Source organism: Spea bombifrons, chromosome 2, assembly GCF_027358695.1.
Source record: "Spea bombifrons isolate aSpeBom1 chromosome 2, aSpeBom1.2.pri, whole genome shotgun sequence".
NCBI lineage: Eukaryota > Metazoa > Chordata > Amphibia > Anura > Pelobatidae > Spea > Spea bombifrons.
Window position 1 is genome coordinate 64,140,598 of NC_071088.1, and position 15,396 is coordinate 64,155,993.

The window sequence follows — 15,396 nt, forward strand, 5'->3', positions numbered from 1 at the left end:
TAGATCCATATCTGCTATGCTATGTTTCCATACATTATTTATGTGTACCTGCAAATACAGGGTTCATATGTCTTATTCAGTTGATCTATACCTGCGATGCTACATTTCATATATTACCGTATTTGCTCGATTATAAGACGAGGTTTTTTCCAGAGCAAATGCTCTGAAAAATACCCCTCGTCTTATAATCGGGGTCGTCTTCTCAGACCCCCCAAAAAATGTCTGCTGTGGCCATGCTGCTTACCGGTCGCGAGCAGCGTCTCTTCTGTTAGAAGCAGGAGGACAGGAAGCTTGCAGCGTCCTCACAGAGCTCTATCTCCCCCTCCCTCCTCTGGGGGCGGGGCCAGAGAAGTTGCTCTACAGCCGGTCCCCTGCAGAAGTCTTCGAGTGAGAGATCTGCAGTTCAGGTAAGGGGGTGGGGGAGGGTTTTTGGGTAAGTATGTGTGATTAATGTGTGTTTAATGTGTGAAGTATGTGTGATTAATGGAATGAATGAGTATTTAAATGTGTTTGTGTGTGATAGCATGGATGTGTAAGGGGGGTGGGGGTTGTAGCATGGCATAGGGAGGCTGTAATCCCACTACTATCATCCCCAGGTTCCAGCATGTACTGGCTGCCTTGCCTTGATAGGAGTGTGACTGCTGTTAGCAGTTTGATATATATATATATATATATATATATATATATATATATCAAACTGCTAACAGCAATCACACTCCTATCAAGGCAAGGCAGCCAGTACATGCTGGGTTAAAAGGCATATCATGGGGCTGAGTGGCATATAGGGGGTTAAAATGCATTTCTGGACCTCCAGAAATGCATTTTAACCCCCTATATGCCACTCAGCCCCATGATATGCCTATATACCTCCAGAAATGCATTTTAACCCCCTATATGCCACTCAGCCCCATGATATGCCTTTTAACCCCCTATATGCCAGAGTGGCATATAGGGGTATAAGGCATATCATGGGGCAGAGTGGCAAATAGGGGGGTATAAAGCATTTCTGGGGGCAGAGTGGCATAACTGGGGGGGGGGCAGGTTGGCAAATAAAAGGAAATTTAAAAAATATATTTTTCTCAATCATAGCTTTTATTAAACATGAAAAAATAATTTACATGAATTAATATTTACTGGTAAAACTTTTTTCCTATAGGGTCGTCTTATATTCAGGCTTTTTGTTTTTTTCCTAAATTAATATTTTGATTTTGGGGGGTCGTCTTATAATCGGGGTCGTCTTATAATCGAGCAAATACGGTATTATTGTATACCTGCAAATACAGGACTTGTATGTCTGATTCTGTTTATTTGATATATACCTTCAGTGCACAAGTGAATTTCAATTGATCTGGGTTTGTGTGTTGATCTATACCCGCTATCGGCAGCAGGGACTAATATTTATATATATATATATATATATATATATATATATATATGGGCAGCAGGGGCTAGTAAATGGGTTTTAGATATTTGGACAGGGGCGCAATTTCAGTGCTTGCCATAGGCGCTATTTTCAGTAGATACGTCTCTGTGTGTATGTGGATATGTATGTTTATGGGCAGGTGTGTGTAAAGGCAGTACATGTGTATATGTGTGTTTATGGGCAGGTGTGTGTAAAGGCAGTGTGTAGGGGTCCTGGGACGGAGGCTAATTAAAAGAATGTCTCTGCTGCTGTGGACTACCCTTCCAATGATGCTCAGCCAGTATTATGGTGGACACCTGACTGGCTGAGAATCATAGGAATTTTAGTTCACAGCTAGCATCTGCAGCTTTACTGTTGCTGCACTTCCTATGACGCTCAGCCAGCATCATGGAAGTAGTATGTCTGGCTGAGCCTTATGGGAATTCAATTCAATGTGTTGGTTATTTTTACTATGCATGAATGTACTGACAAAAATGAAGCGTGTTTTAAGTGGCGATGCAAGCGTGAGATTGTAAGGTGCAATTGCTTGTATTGGTTTTGCGAAATCTTTGTAAAAAAGTGTCCCTCTTTCACATTTTTAAATGTTGGGAGATATGCTGTCGCCATGACTACCGTTCGAGCCGGAAATTGTGCGCATGAGCTGAAGTGCACAACATAAGGTTTTGTTATTTACTCTATATTTGCTTTTTGATTTGGAATGCACTCATGGATACAATATCGCTGCAAATACAAAAATCATAGTTCGGCACAAATGTGAAACATGTAAGAAGTGAGAGAATGTAACAACTTGCCAGTGCAACATTTGTTGAAGTTAGACTTAAGGTGGCGGCCAAGTCTTCCTGCGCGCCTTCTTTTTTGGTCTTTGTGTTGGTATGCATTTGTTGCATCACAGAGCTATGCTGTCGCCATGACTATGGTGACCTGCACACACAACACCTAGGTCAGGGGTGTCCAAGTTTTTCCTGCAGTGGGCCACTTCATCAGAATGGTATACGTGCGCGGGCCTTTAATAAAATATGCAGATTAAAATAAAGTAAATGACACAAAACCTTTACTTTTCCTCTCACTGATTTCTGGGCCTAGAAAGTTTTGTGACTACAAATTCAGGATTCTGGATAAGTAAAAATGAAATAGTTCTATTTATCCTAGGGATACACCGAAATAAAAATTCTCCAATTTTGGTGTGTTAACCACACTTTTATTAAAAATAAGTAACACACCACAATTGGGCAAAAAAATTCAACAATATGACTTGGCATGATAGGAGTGCGATTGCAAAGTTTTTTTTATTAGTGGGACCTAATTTGTGAAAGAAATCTCAATTAAAATTGCAAAGATTTTTTTTTTAATGTGTATTGCTATTTACTTATTATTCATAATGACTGTGAAGTGGTAGAAGTAGTAGAAAACCTCATCTGTCTTAAAAAAAATGATATAAAATGGAAATGGGGAATCATGCTTGAACAAATATAAGCTAAAAATGGCAAAATAAAAGCTCTGGACACGAGGAAGGGGTGAAACCATGAAGGGGGTACTCTATAAATCCATTTTCTGCTGTTTCTACAAACATTATTTTGACTTTTAGAGCAGTACAACAATGTGATGGACTCGTACACAACAAACATTATCCTAGAGCTCATAGGAGAGGCATGGAGGGGTGCTAAGAAATGACTCCTAAGCAGGGACACTCGGTAAAAATAGAGGTAAAAATAAAGAAGACCCTGTTTAAAGTCAGAAATAACGCCGTCAGTTAAAAAAAATATTGCCGCTTGGTCGTGTATATATGGCTGTTTACACGCAGTTTATTTTTGTATATAATGTGTGAAATTGCTGACGAGTTGCTGTCTTTTCCTTCCTTCCTTGTTTCCAGGAGCTTCGGAACTTTTTTTTTTCTGCCGTTGCCGGAACGTTCATTTCCTTTAGTAGAACGCATGGGAAAGGTTTTCACGCGCACAGGTACTTCTTCCGGTTTGTGCGTTTGGCAAGATGGAGACTATCCTGGAGCAGCAGCGGCGGTATCATGAGGAAAAAGAGCGGCTCATGGATGTTATGACCAAAGAAATGATGGGAAAGAAAGCCACGGTGAGCTGGGCTGGTAGTGTGCGGCGGACGAGGAGGTCGGGATGAGGCCTGGCGGCTGGGGTTATATCACAGGCGGCAAGAAGGCGGGGAACGGACTGGAGTGGCGTGTAGCAATGGGAGATGCAGGATTAGTTTATAAAGTCAGAGGAGGATTTATATTGTCCTCAGAGGCATATGTTTGATATAGACCTGTTAATATCATGACGTGATGATGAAGTTCTTGGAGTGGTTGGCACCATTGAGTGCATGCTCATTGTGCTGCTTGACCATATTTTACACGTTGCGTTTTTTAATATGCATGCAGTTGAAGTGCAGGTGTGTATATATGTGCTGTGCTCATGCTCAATTTCACCCTACAAGTCTGCAGCTAAAGCACTAAAGGAACCCCGCAGGTGTGACCTGTGGAACCCAGATCACTTATTTTTACTAGCTCAGACATAATACTGTGTGTGTGTGTGTGTATATATATATATATATATATATATATATGTGTGTAATGTGTATATATATATATAATAAAACCTTGCTGTATTGTCTTCAAGAAATGTTTTGATCAGCTGAAAATTGATTATGGTATGGGTTTAAAGTTTGTGATAGGCCCTAAAGCCCACCTGAAAGTGTGTTTCTGTTTGGCATTTTCATATATGGTATTTTCACCAATATATAAAACAAAAAAGTCTACACTCTTTCTCTACTGGTCACCACTCTATAGAAGTAATCTTTGCCCTGCCTGCATGCTTTATATATCTGGGCATTTTAAGAGGCGATGCATGTCCTAGCATCCAAAAACATTTTATGGGATATGTTGGAGTGTTTTTTTTAAAGGTCATACCTATTATTGGGACATCACGTGGTCACGTAAGCTTTTGATTCTTAAGCTTTTTTCTTTCAGGATTATGGTTAGTATTGTGTTTGTGATATGCTAACATATTGATCGATTCTATTTTATATATTGCTGTCCTTGAGGGATGAGGTCCTACTGCCATGTATATATTTCTCCTTTTCATTGTAAATGTTAGTCTTTTACCCCATAGAGGAAAGTTATGCGTCTTTATTCCTTAGTGCAGGGGCGTCCAACCTACGGCCCTCCAGCAGCTGCAGGACTACATCTCCCATCCTCCTCAGCCAGCATTTTAGCTGAAAGAGCATTATGGGAGATGTAGTCCTGCAGAGAAACTGGAGGACCGCAGGTTGGATGCCCTTGCTTTAGTGTATTATGTGTTCTTTGTATGGCTTGGATGTGTAATATTTGTTTCCTAACATTTGTTTCTTGTTTTAGTTAAGGGAGCAGATAAACTCTGATCACAGGGCAAGAACAATGCAAGATGTAAGTTCCATTTTTTTATTTATTTCATGTGTTTTAAACCAATTAAAAAACATATTAATGCTTATATTTTCTTTCAGCGATACATGGATGTAAGCGCAAATCTAAGGGATTTATATGAAGATAAAGATGGGTAAGAATGTTTTGTAAAATATATATGCAAGATTGTTCTTTGCCATGGCTATATATTTTTTATTATTACATAGAGCACCGACAGATTCTCTAGTGCTGTGCACTGAGTTATACAGACGGCAACCAATTTAAGCAGATGGGGGCAATGGTTACTGGACTCTGCAATCGTAGAAACAGAGTTTAAAAGCAGATAAGAACAATTCGGCCCACCTGGTCTGCCTCTTGTTATGTTTAAAGACTTAATCAGTCCTTGATCTTGTCTTAGATTCTGGATAGCTTTATGCCTACAGTCAACTGATAATGTTCCTAGTGTGTATTTGTTCAAAATAGTATGTTGAGTATGTTTAGGACATAGGGGGCAGCCAGGATTTTGATAACTCAAGTTCGGTAGTCCATAAAAACAAATATGTGGCTCGGCAGCACCATTTCTAGAATGCCTGGCTCCTAGGATGTATTCAGATTTGGGGTCCTTAAAGCAAATCTTTCTCTTCCCAAATCCGACTTCTGCCAGTATTTTCTACAAGTAAACCTATGTGGTTTGAATTAAGCAATTTATCTGTACCCACTTATGTATAAATGATGGGAGAGGCCACCTAAATTTCTCAGATACCGCTTGATTTATTCTTCCTTATTAAAAATGTTTAATTTTTTTTTGTTCCCATAGATTGCGTAAAGAAGAGCTGAATGCAATTTCAGGACCAAATGAATTTGGTGAATTCTACAACAGGTTGAAACTGATTAAAGAATTTCACAGAAAACATCCAAACGAGGTGAGTTAGCAAGGCAATTTTTTTATTATTGAAATATATGGCTAAAAGCCCTACTTGCTGTGTTGCCAGAATCATTGTACATCTTTCCTTGTTTCCAAAGATCTGCGTGCCCATGTCTGTTGAATTTGACGAGCTTCTAAAGTCCAAAGAAAACCCAAGCGAGGAGGCGCAAAGTAAGTCTGCATCAAAAAAACAAATGCCACCCATTGCACATTAACTTTCCCATAGCTATTGGTGTGTAAATGATAGAATGCTTTGATGACCCTTTAAACCTGCAGTGATATGCCATCAGACTATAGAGGAATATTTTACTTGCGTATGCTATGCCTTTCAGTCAGTACTTGTACATAGCCACTGTGCTTTTCTGTAATGGAAAACATTTCTATAAGGCACATGAGTGTGCAACCATCTGGGGTATGTAGGACAATCTCTGAGAACATTAAAACCTATAGGTGTCATCCTAACCAGGCTTATTTCAGGACTATATTACTTGGTGTTGTAATTATTGTTTTTTAAAACCTTATACTCCTGTGCCACAGATTTAGTGGAGTTCACGGATGAAGAGGGTTATGGACGTTATTTGGATCTACATGATTGTTACCTGAAGTACATTAATCTCAAATCATCAGAGGTAAACTATAATGGAGCAGAAACGTGTGTTAAGCATTGATTAGTTTATATGTTGTGTTTATACGAAACATTATTCCAGTGAACTAAAATGGTACAATATGTATGCCAGCGAATAAAATTAGTAACCTCTGCGATAGATTACTTTTTTACAGTTAGTTTTCCATAAGGATTGCTCTTAACTCACAGCTCCCACGGAAGAATCAGAAACCCCCCTTAGATGTATTTGTTCCTTTGCCTGCCCCTAGCTGCTATTTGTGCACCCAAACACACATACAATATAAACTTACTGCTAGTCTTCTCCAGTGCTGGCACTCTGAACATCCAAACTCTGAAAGCACTCCCCTCGAACTGCATGCTTTCCTGCCACCGACTGGCTGCTTCAAGTGCATAATAAATGCATTTTTTTTTTAAATGAGCAATACACGTGATTGTTGCTGTTAGTGGATGTCCTAGTATATTTTAACTCCTGCCAGGTCCATGAATTATTTTATATTAGTCAAATGTTTGTTTTTCAGAAAATTGACTACATCACGTATTTGTCATCGTTTGACCAACTTTTTGACATTCCGAAAGAGAGGAAAAATGCAGAATACAAACGGTAGGTATTTGAAACCAGACTATTTTATTGCAGTATGTAGACATGACAGTTTAATTAAAACAAGCCGATCGTTTTAAAACAGGGCCCTTTGAAATATATGGCTGGAGCTAGAGGGTTGATTTGTAATTGTATGCTTTGACATTCTATCTCCTCTTGAAATGCTAATCTAGGTTGAAATTTTAAAATGCAGCTTCTCTTGTGTTTATAACACAATATCCTTTGAATTTGGTTTGCTTATTATCTTTTAAGAATTCTTGTAATGGAACTTTTTGAAACATTCTGTTACTGGAAGGTAAAGGCATGCTTAAGGCAGTTCTAGTGTCTGGTTTGACCTCCATTACCTACTGCCAAACCAGATGAATTAATGTCTTCCTTATTATACCGTAAAGTGGCAAGGATATTTGCCGCTAAATAAAATTAAAAAAAAAATACGGATGCATGCCTCATTGACTAATGCAAGTCTCTAAAACCTTGTAACGGTAACTAATAACCATTTAGGGTTGACCATTTTTGCTCATGCAATGATATAAACAAACATTCTTGAAGTAAATTTGACATCAATAATTGGGTTTTACATCGTTTGAGAATAAGATGGACGTTTCACCTATAACCATTTTTTTTTTGGCTTCTCCTGTAGGTACTTAGAGGTGCTTCTAGAATATCTTCAAGATTACACTGATCGAGTGAAGCCACTGTTGGATCAGAATGAGCTGTTTGGCAAGATACAGATAGATTTTGAGAAAAAGTGGGACGCTGGGGCATTCCCAGGCTGGCCGGTAAGTAAGGGAGCAGGCCGTACATTTGACTCTGCATGTGTTTTTGAGCGAACCCTTCCTGACATTGGTATTGCTTTGGGTCTAATTGAACTGATAAATCTAGTAGCGGTCATTTTTAATATATGGCTGCTTCACAATTCACCTCATGCAACAATTCTTGAGGATTTTCTGCAATAACAAGTAATCGTTGCTGATGTAAGCTGTTTTTTTTTTTCTGTCATTTTCAGAAAGAGACTAGCAGTGCTCTCACTCACTCTGGAGCTCATCTAGACCTCTCTGCCTTTTCCTCTTGGGAGGTAAGTAGCATTTACAAATTCATCTCCAACTATTCTAGAGGTGTTGTGTAAATTTGTGGAACCTTCTACCCAGATAAGTCATAAATACATTATATATAATATTGCTTTCTGTTGTTGAGTAGCACCCAACAAATAATGTTAGCTACTGGCATAATCATGGAGAGATGTAACTTTCCTGCTGACTATTTTGATTAGATTTGTTAGATTGTTCTCTGTCTTGCTGTCCTTGTGAAGTAAAAAAACAAACTTTTTTTCATTAATCGTAGGAGTTGGCCTCTCTTGGATTAGACAGATTAAAGTCTGCTTTGTTGGCTTTGGGTTTAAAATGTGGAGGGTAAGTAGACTGTTCTGGTGTCTGTCCCGATCACATATGTTTGTCTTTGAATTATGAGATCCATCTACATCTACATTTTGAGCAGTTATGTTTACGCTTTAGGCTAAAACTTATCTACTTCAGTAAAATGTTCTATAGCTGTTCTAGAAATATATATATATATAATAGAGTGGACAAAATGTCAAAATCTTATTTTGCAAGAGCAGAAATGAGCATTATAATTAAGTAGAGGAAACATCACTCATTACGTGCAAACATACAAAGAGTTTGACGACAGGTAGAGACCATTCACCCCATCTAGTCTGTCTGGTTTAGAGAGACAGATCTTAGTCAGTCTTGTCTTAGATTCGGGGATAGCTTTAGGCCTCATGCCTAAATTGCTTTTCTCTGAGCTTCTACCATTTCTGATGGAAGACTGTTACATTTATCACCCTCTCAGTAACATAAAACATTTTCACATTACATATAGACATCTTACACTCCAGTTTTAAACAATAGTCTCTTCTAACATTTTTATGCCCCTCCTGTACTTTGTTAAAATCACTTTTCTGTATTTGAATGTTTGTCACACCTCCCCCTCTATCCATTCATCCAAGATGTACGTATTAAAATTCCTTAGTCTTTCCCAATAAATATTTATCCTGCAAACCATTTTATTAGCCATGTTCTGAATGCTTTCCAATATGTTAATATCCTTCTGGAGATGAGGGTCTCAATAACTGTACACAATGCTCAAGGTGGCAGAACCACCTCTTCCTGCTACTAATATCTCTAGCAATATAATTCAGCACCCTGCTTGCTTACCCTTAAGTCCTCAGAAATAATTACTTCCGAGTCTCCCTCTTCTGTTGTCATGGAGAGAACAGTCCCAAGTGCATTATTTTACATTTATCGTTATTTTAAACTGCAGCCGACGCGCTCTCAACCTTTTCTAATCAACTTAAATCTTCCACCAGGAAGGTCTACCTTGTTTGTAGACCTTTTGTATCATTGCAAAAAAAGGCATACTTTACCATTCTGTAATATCACTAAAAATATTAAAATGCACAGGTCTCAATACTGATCCCTCGCTTACCCCACTTGACAAGACTTTTCTCTTTTAGTCTCCGGTCACTGATCCTTTCATGAGAGACAGTGTCATGTGCCTCACTGAAATGCAGATGGGTTATATGTACTGCTCCTCCCTGGCCTATTATTTTAGTTCCACAGACACAAAATTAATTTAATTCTCCCGGTTTCTGATCTTGCACGCCATTTACATCCAGATATTTAACTATCGTTCTTTTAGCGTTGTTTTCACTTACTCCCCGACAACTGGCGTACTACAATTGCCAACTTCCAATTTTCTGGAACTTCTCCTGCCAGGCTACATGGATATGTCTGTAGAGCATCTTTCTCTGCAAACACACATGCTTCGCGTCTCCCTGTTTCTCCTTTCTGAGGTCCCTTCTCTTCACCTTCCTCTGTAAAAACTAAACGGAGGTATTCAGGCAATCGGCTAGATCTTTATCCTCATTTACATAACTCTCCATTTGCCTTTCATTTTTCCTTGTTTCCCCTTTTCTGCTTTGACTTGTATTTAAAAAAAAACAAAAAAAAAACAACCTGGCATTTTTTCTCTGTGTGCTTTGGCGCATCCAACAATGTGTTGTGCCTCCTTAAGCTTTGTTTTATATTTGCCCTCTTAGTCCTTAGGCGTTACCTTCTCTAATATTTTTGCCGGATCTGCGGCATGCAACAGGGGATTAATTTTTCTTACTTGCAAGTCAAGTCTTTAGAAGAACATCTCTTATATCTAAGGGATATGTGTCAAAAATGTCCTATTTTTAGGAGCGCTTTTATGGAAATTCACGTTTTTTTTTAAACACATGGACTGTCTGATTCCCTTCCTCTTTTATTATAGAACCCTAGAAGAGAGAGCACAGAGGCTTTTTAGCACTAAAGGCAAATCTTTGGAATCCCTGGAGACCTCTTTGTTTGCAAAGAATCCCAAAGCAAAAGGCACAAGAAGGTAAGAGATTCACAATTCTGTTCATGATGTGTATGTGCCAGACATTTAATTTTCTGTGCTTCCAATTTTAATTCAATTGTTTCTTAAAACAATGTTCAGTCCTGGTTTTAATTTCTGTCCTTTGGTCGCTGTACATCATTGCTGTCAGGCCAACTTAGATGCTGTCATAGGATAGCTGTCGCATTTTAGAGTAACTGAATTAATTAAAACATATTTATATTTATTTTGTTTATATATCTTTTGACAATCCAAGTAATTGGTTTGGGGGTATCATCCAGCATAATCTGATCAATTTCCTTTCTGGAAGTTGTCTCCTTTCTCCTGACCAACGTTTACAAACGCTCTCGGTAATGCACAGTAATTATGAATTTACCATTGGAAGACATGGCTTAATGGGGAAGAATGAGATCATGGTATGCGCAAAGGATGTTTTTATTTTATATATATCTGTAAACACAGTTTGTTGTTGTACAGAGCGGTAAATGGTAGAATTTGTCAGATCTCCTTTAATATTAGATGAGGCAAATGAATAATGTTGTGTGTCACCCACGTTTTATTCTGCAGAGATACAGAGAAGAACAAGGACATTGCGTTTCTTGAAGCTCAGATATATGAATATGTTGAAACTCTAGGGGTAAGTTTAGAATGTTGCTAAACTTATGTTTTAAATAGGGACTGCAAGTGCAAAGGTTTATTTCGTAGCCGGAGTGAAGTATGAGGTGGTAACCTGGTGTATTGCTCCTGCAAAATGAGGTTTGTAATTCAGTTAGACAAATTTCTTAAAAGCCTCCCCACAGATGGTTTAGATCTACACATAGCCAGCGCAAACCTTCTTGCTTCAGTAAGTTATCACTATTGGCCCTTCATAATGCATTAGGAAATCTGTCAGTCGAACCTTCAGGTCTCCTACAAGCTCCCACTTTAGGGAATAAATCCTCTTCGTTTCTTATTAAGCCGAGAGACCCCTGTAGCCAATGTTGGCAAAACATTCAATGATTTTCCTGCCTGTTGGCAGAAAGTCTTCTCTGCTTCAGAGGTACTATAGCTCTGAATCAACGTGAGAATATTTGTCCCTTTTTAAATTTAGGTTGTGATTCATTTGTTGCTGTTAACCATATTAGCTTAATAGTTTTGCCACCTTTACTTATAAACCAAGTGTAACATAATTACTCTGCTTGAGGTGGTAGACTTTGTAATTGAGTTTGATTAACTGTAGTTGCTGGTCCCCTTTGGACTCCAGCTATGCCTTTTTTGTGCGTTAGAGTGTGTGGTGTTATCTTGGTTTGTCCTGGTTGCAGGAACAAAGGCACCTGACCCATGAAAATGTGCAGCGCAAGCAGGCCCGAACCGGGGAGGAGCGAGAAGAGGAGGAGGAAGAACAGATTAGCGAAAGCGAGAGCGACGATGAAGAGAATGAAATCATTTACAATCCCAAGAACCTTCCTCTTGGTTGGGATGGCAAGGTGAGCATGAACCTACAGCTGCTGCAAGTATGATAAAATGTGGACTGTAAACTGTGCTTTCATATTCAGGTTTCAATAAGAACATTTTTATTACAAAGGATTTCTTGCATGTAACTTGTATTTGTGGAAATGTCTGCATTGTTTATATTCCCACATGAGATTCTTCAGCACCATTAAAAGTGCCACGCTTTCTTTTACAGCCCATACCTTACTGGTTATACAAGCTGCATGGCCTGAACATCAACTATAACTGTGAAATTTGTGGAAATTACACGTACAGAGGGCCCAAGGCTTTCCAGCGTCACTTTGCGGTGAGCTTCTGCTACCATCTACTCAGCTGCAATGGTCTCCTCCTGCTCTGTTGGTGTCACGTGCTGTTGTTTATCAGAGCTGGACTTCTTCAGTCCTTGACCGCATTTCATGGCCTCTCTACAATAACATCTTTTTCTTGTTGTCTTTTTGTCTGTCTATTAAAATTAACATTGTTGGAGTTGGCAACTAGGCATTGTATGGCCCCATTTACTTGATGCTGTATTTTAACCTCTTCAGTCCCAGGGGTTTTTGGTACCTCAAAGCACAGAGCAATTTTGCCATTTTTGCAGTATGACTGTTCAGCCATTATTCTCCTTTCTTGCAAATAGTGTAACCATGTAAACTATATATTGTTTTTTCAAGGAGGGATAGTGCTTTCCTTTGATACCATAGTTAGATAATTAGCTGAAAATGTAGTACGAGAAATTTTGTAAAAACTAGTGAAAATTAGAAAAAAAAACCTCCACTTTTTATATATTTTCCTACTGTATCCTCACACAATTAGGCAAATTGATGGAAAATCCCCTCCAAGTTTATCAATTCAGGTGTCCTGATTTAAAACTAAGTTTTCCGGCATTGGCGCCGGAAGCTGTTACATGCGATCAGGCAGCAGAAAGACAGCGATGCTGGCTTCTGCTGAAAGGGGGGGTCCAGGCTGTCAAACGATAGGGGACTGAAGGGGTTAATAGAATGAGTGTCTGTCTTCCTAGTGACTGTTTTCCTAACTGAGAGGGTCAAACAATTGTTGTACAGAAGTAATTGATCTAATCTCTCTCCATCCCCAGGAATGGCGCCATGCTCATGGTATGAGGTGTCTTGGGATTCCCAACACTGCCCACTTTGCCAATGTAACACAGATCGAGGACGCTGTTTCTTGTAAGTTAACATCCATGTATAATAGAGTATTTGCCTTCTGTCAAGCTATCATTCTGTACAGCATTATACCCCTAATCAAATATTTTTTTCCACTATTCTGATTTTGTTTTATTGTTTTACACGTCGCTCAGAGGGTTGTTGCTTATCCCAGTGTTGGAAGTTTAAGTGACCAACTCTGTAAAAACAGGTTTTATCATAAAAAAAAGAAAATAACTTATTTCATTTTTTTATTCTGCTTTTCTAGTATGGTCAAAACTCAAGCTCCAGAAGTCTACCGAAAGATGGCAGCCTGATACAGAGGTAAGCTCGTATTAGTTATTTTTCTGTTGACTCATAATGGAGTAATGTTTTGCATACACCATTTAGACAAGCAAGTGTGGAATAATTATCTCTCTGTATCTACGTCACTTCAGTGGTTTCACTGTCATTTACAGAATGCCTAACACCCGAGGGGTTTTACAAACCTTACGAAATCCCTCTTGAGCAAAGAGCTCCCTGTTTTTTGTGCTATGCTTTGCTGGTGTGCATGTTGTGTTCTATGCATCTATAGTGATCTCTAAGCAGTTGGTGGCAAAACACTATTTTAACCCCTTCGAGACCGGCATTTGGGTGCTGCGTACCCATTTAAATTTCCTAGTTCCGTACACGTGATTCGCTTCAGAAGCGATCACGTGCACGGGACCGAGGGGGATTTGCTGCCGCTGGATCGTGCATCATCAATGACGTACCTGGTGTGTCCCGGTCTTGAAGGGGTTAAGACACAGATGGCCCGCACCCCCAACTTTCAAATGTCATCTGTGGGGGAAACCTTTAGAGTTGGGGGGTTCAATATTTTTTTTTATATATTTCCTTTTGGTTTTTGTTAACAAACCAACATAACATGCCTTAGTAAAATAGTTTATAAAGTATATGTATTTGGACAAAACCTGCCTATTATGGATTTTTTTTTTTTTGCCTTTTTAGTCCATCATAATTACTGAACTCTTCAATAACAATTGCAGAGCTTCGTCTCCTTTAAACAAAAACTTCATACCTACAGACAAATTTACAACCTGAAAGTTTCTCATGGAGAAGTAGTCTAGTAAGACCAGTGGCTAGAAAACTGACAGTGTAAAAGTCTTTCAGTAGCTGTTGCGGGGCAGGAATGTTCAAGACTACACAGGGTAGACATACTGATGTCCTGGTCAAGAATAAATATTTTGTGTTTTGAACAGGGAATAGAGGCTAGACTGTTGAACTGCTTCATCACCGTTCAGTGTCTGTTTATATGTAAACATATTCATTTCTTTTCTGTTTGTAAACAGGAGGAATATGAAGACTCCAGTGGGAACGTTGTAAACAAAAAGACATATGAAGATCTTAAACGACAAGGACTTCTGTAGTTCCAATGGTCCCTGAGAGGTTTTATGATTGTAGTTTTCCTTTTTTGATAGCAATGTACATTTAAAGAGTCCACCTCCTACCCTCCTTCTGTGATTTGTGTTTACAGATGCCTGCTACCAAATGCAGCCTCTGTTAGTCCTCGTATTTTTCAATTAAAAGAAGAAAACATTTTGGGGGTGATACATTTCTTTAACAAAAAAAAACAAACAAAAAAAAAAAAGTTTGAATCTCCCAGAGCTGAAGAGTATCCAGAGTAAAACGGACAAGAGTCAGAGGTTGCTTGAATTAAATGTCTAATACGGACCTCGTCTCCTAGGTACACTTCTCAAAAAATAACCCTTTTATTTGAACTATTTTCAGTCAAGTAAGATTTTGTGATTCTGCCATTATAAACTGTCAAACATAAAATGTACAAACGACTGTAAACTTTTATATACTATTGGATACATTAAAAGATTCACATTTCTAATAGTGTCTGTTTATATGCATTTACATGCCATCTAAAGGCATGGTCCAGAGAGGATTTAAAATTGGCTTGACATTCGTGTCCACCTAATTCTGAATGGTCTGTCTGCACACAAAACATTTATCATTTCCAAAGGAGGCAGTCATGTTTTCATTATATCCACTTTCTTCAAATATCCACCAGTGACTCTAGAAAAAAAGGGCAGTTTTACCCAAAAAAATAAATTGTGGGTAAATTTAAAAGTATTCAAAATATTCCTGAACATCGTGGATTTTTTTTTTTGTATGAACATCAAAGTCAACTCCAGGACATTTCCTTCCGTTAATTTGTGTAGCTGGTGGGCAGTATAACAGAGAGAAACATCCTTTTCCTCTATAACAAAGGAGGGCGCGTCTTTTCAATCCTTGATATGAAAATGCATCACGCTAAGCCTGTCAACTACAAATATTTGTAATATTCAAACATGCTTAAAAGCATATCTCAGTTTTTAGTCTATTAACTATATGTGTGTAATAGCGCC

General features: G+C 38.6%; 1 protein-coding gene across 1 annotated transcript; it reads left to right on the plus strand.

Moving 5' to 3' along the window:
- Window positions 1-3,354: 3,354 nt before the first annotated feature.
- SF3A3 (splicing factor 3a subunit 3) lies at window positions 3,355-14,879 on the plus strand. The gene is made up of 17 exons (XM_053454560.1): window positions 3,355-3,505; window positions 4,785-4,832; window positions 4,910-4,962; window positions 5,626-5,731; window positions 5,832-5,904; window positions 6,271-6,362; window positions 6,877-6,959; window positions 7,597-7,735; window positions 7,963-8,031; window positions 8,298-8,365; window positions 10,269-10,376; window positions 10,941-11,010; window positions 11,675-11,839; window positions 12,040-12,150; window positions 12,937-13,027; window positions 13,272-13,327; window positions 14,332-14,879. Exons 1-17 carry the CDS (start codon window positions 3,410-3,412, stop codon window positions 14,407-14,409), a joined length of 1,506 nt encoding a protein of 501 aa, XP_053310535.1. The 5' UTR covers window positions 3,355-3,409; the 3' UTR covers window positions 14,410-14,879.
- Window positions 14,880-15,396: the final 517 nt, after the last annotated feature.

Bases quoted from the DNA above. Each gene is read 5' to 3' on its own strand.
- SF3A3 (XM_053454560.1), top strand. From the start codon at position 3,410: ATGGAGACTATCCTGGAGCAGCAGCGGCGGTATCATGAGGAAAAAGAG. The intron at 4,963-5,625 runs GTAAGAATGTTT...TTGTTCCCATAG, and splicing joins TTATATGAAGATAAAGATGG to ATTGCGTAAAGAAGAGCTGA. The intron at 11,011-11,674 runs GTAAGTTTAGAA...TCCTGGTTGCAG, and splicing joins AATATGTTGAAACTCTAGGG to GAACAAAGGCACCTGACCCA.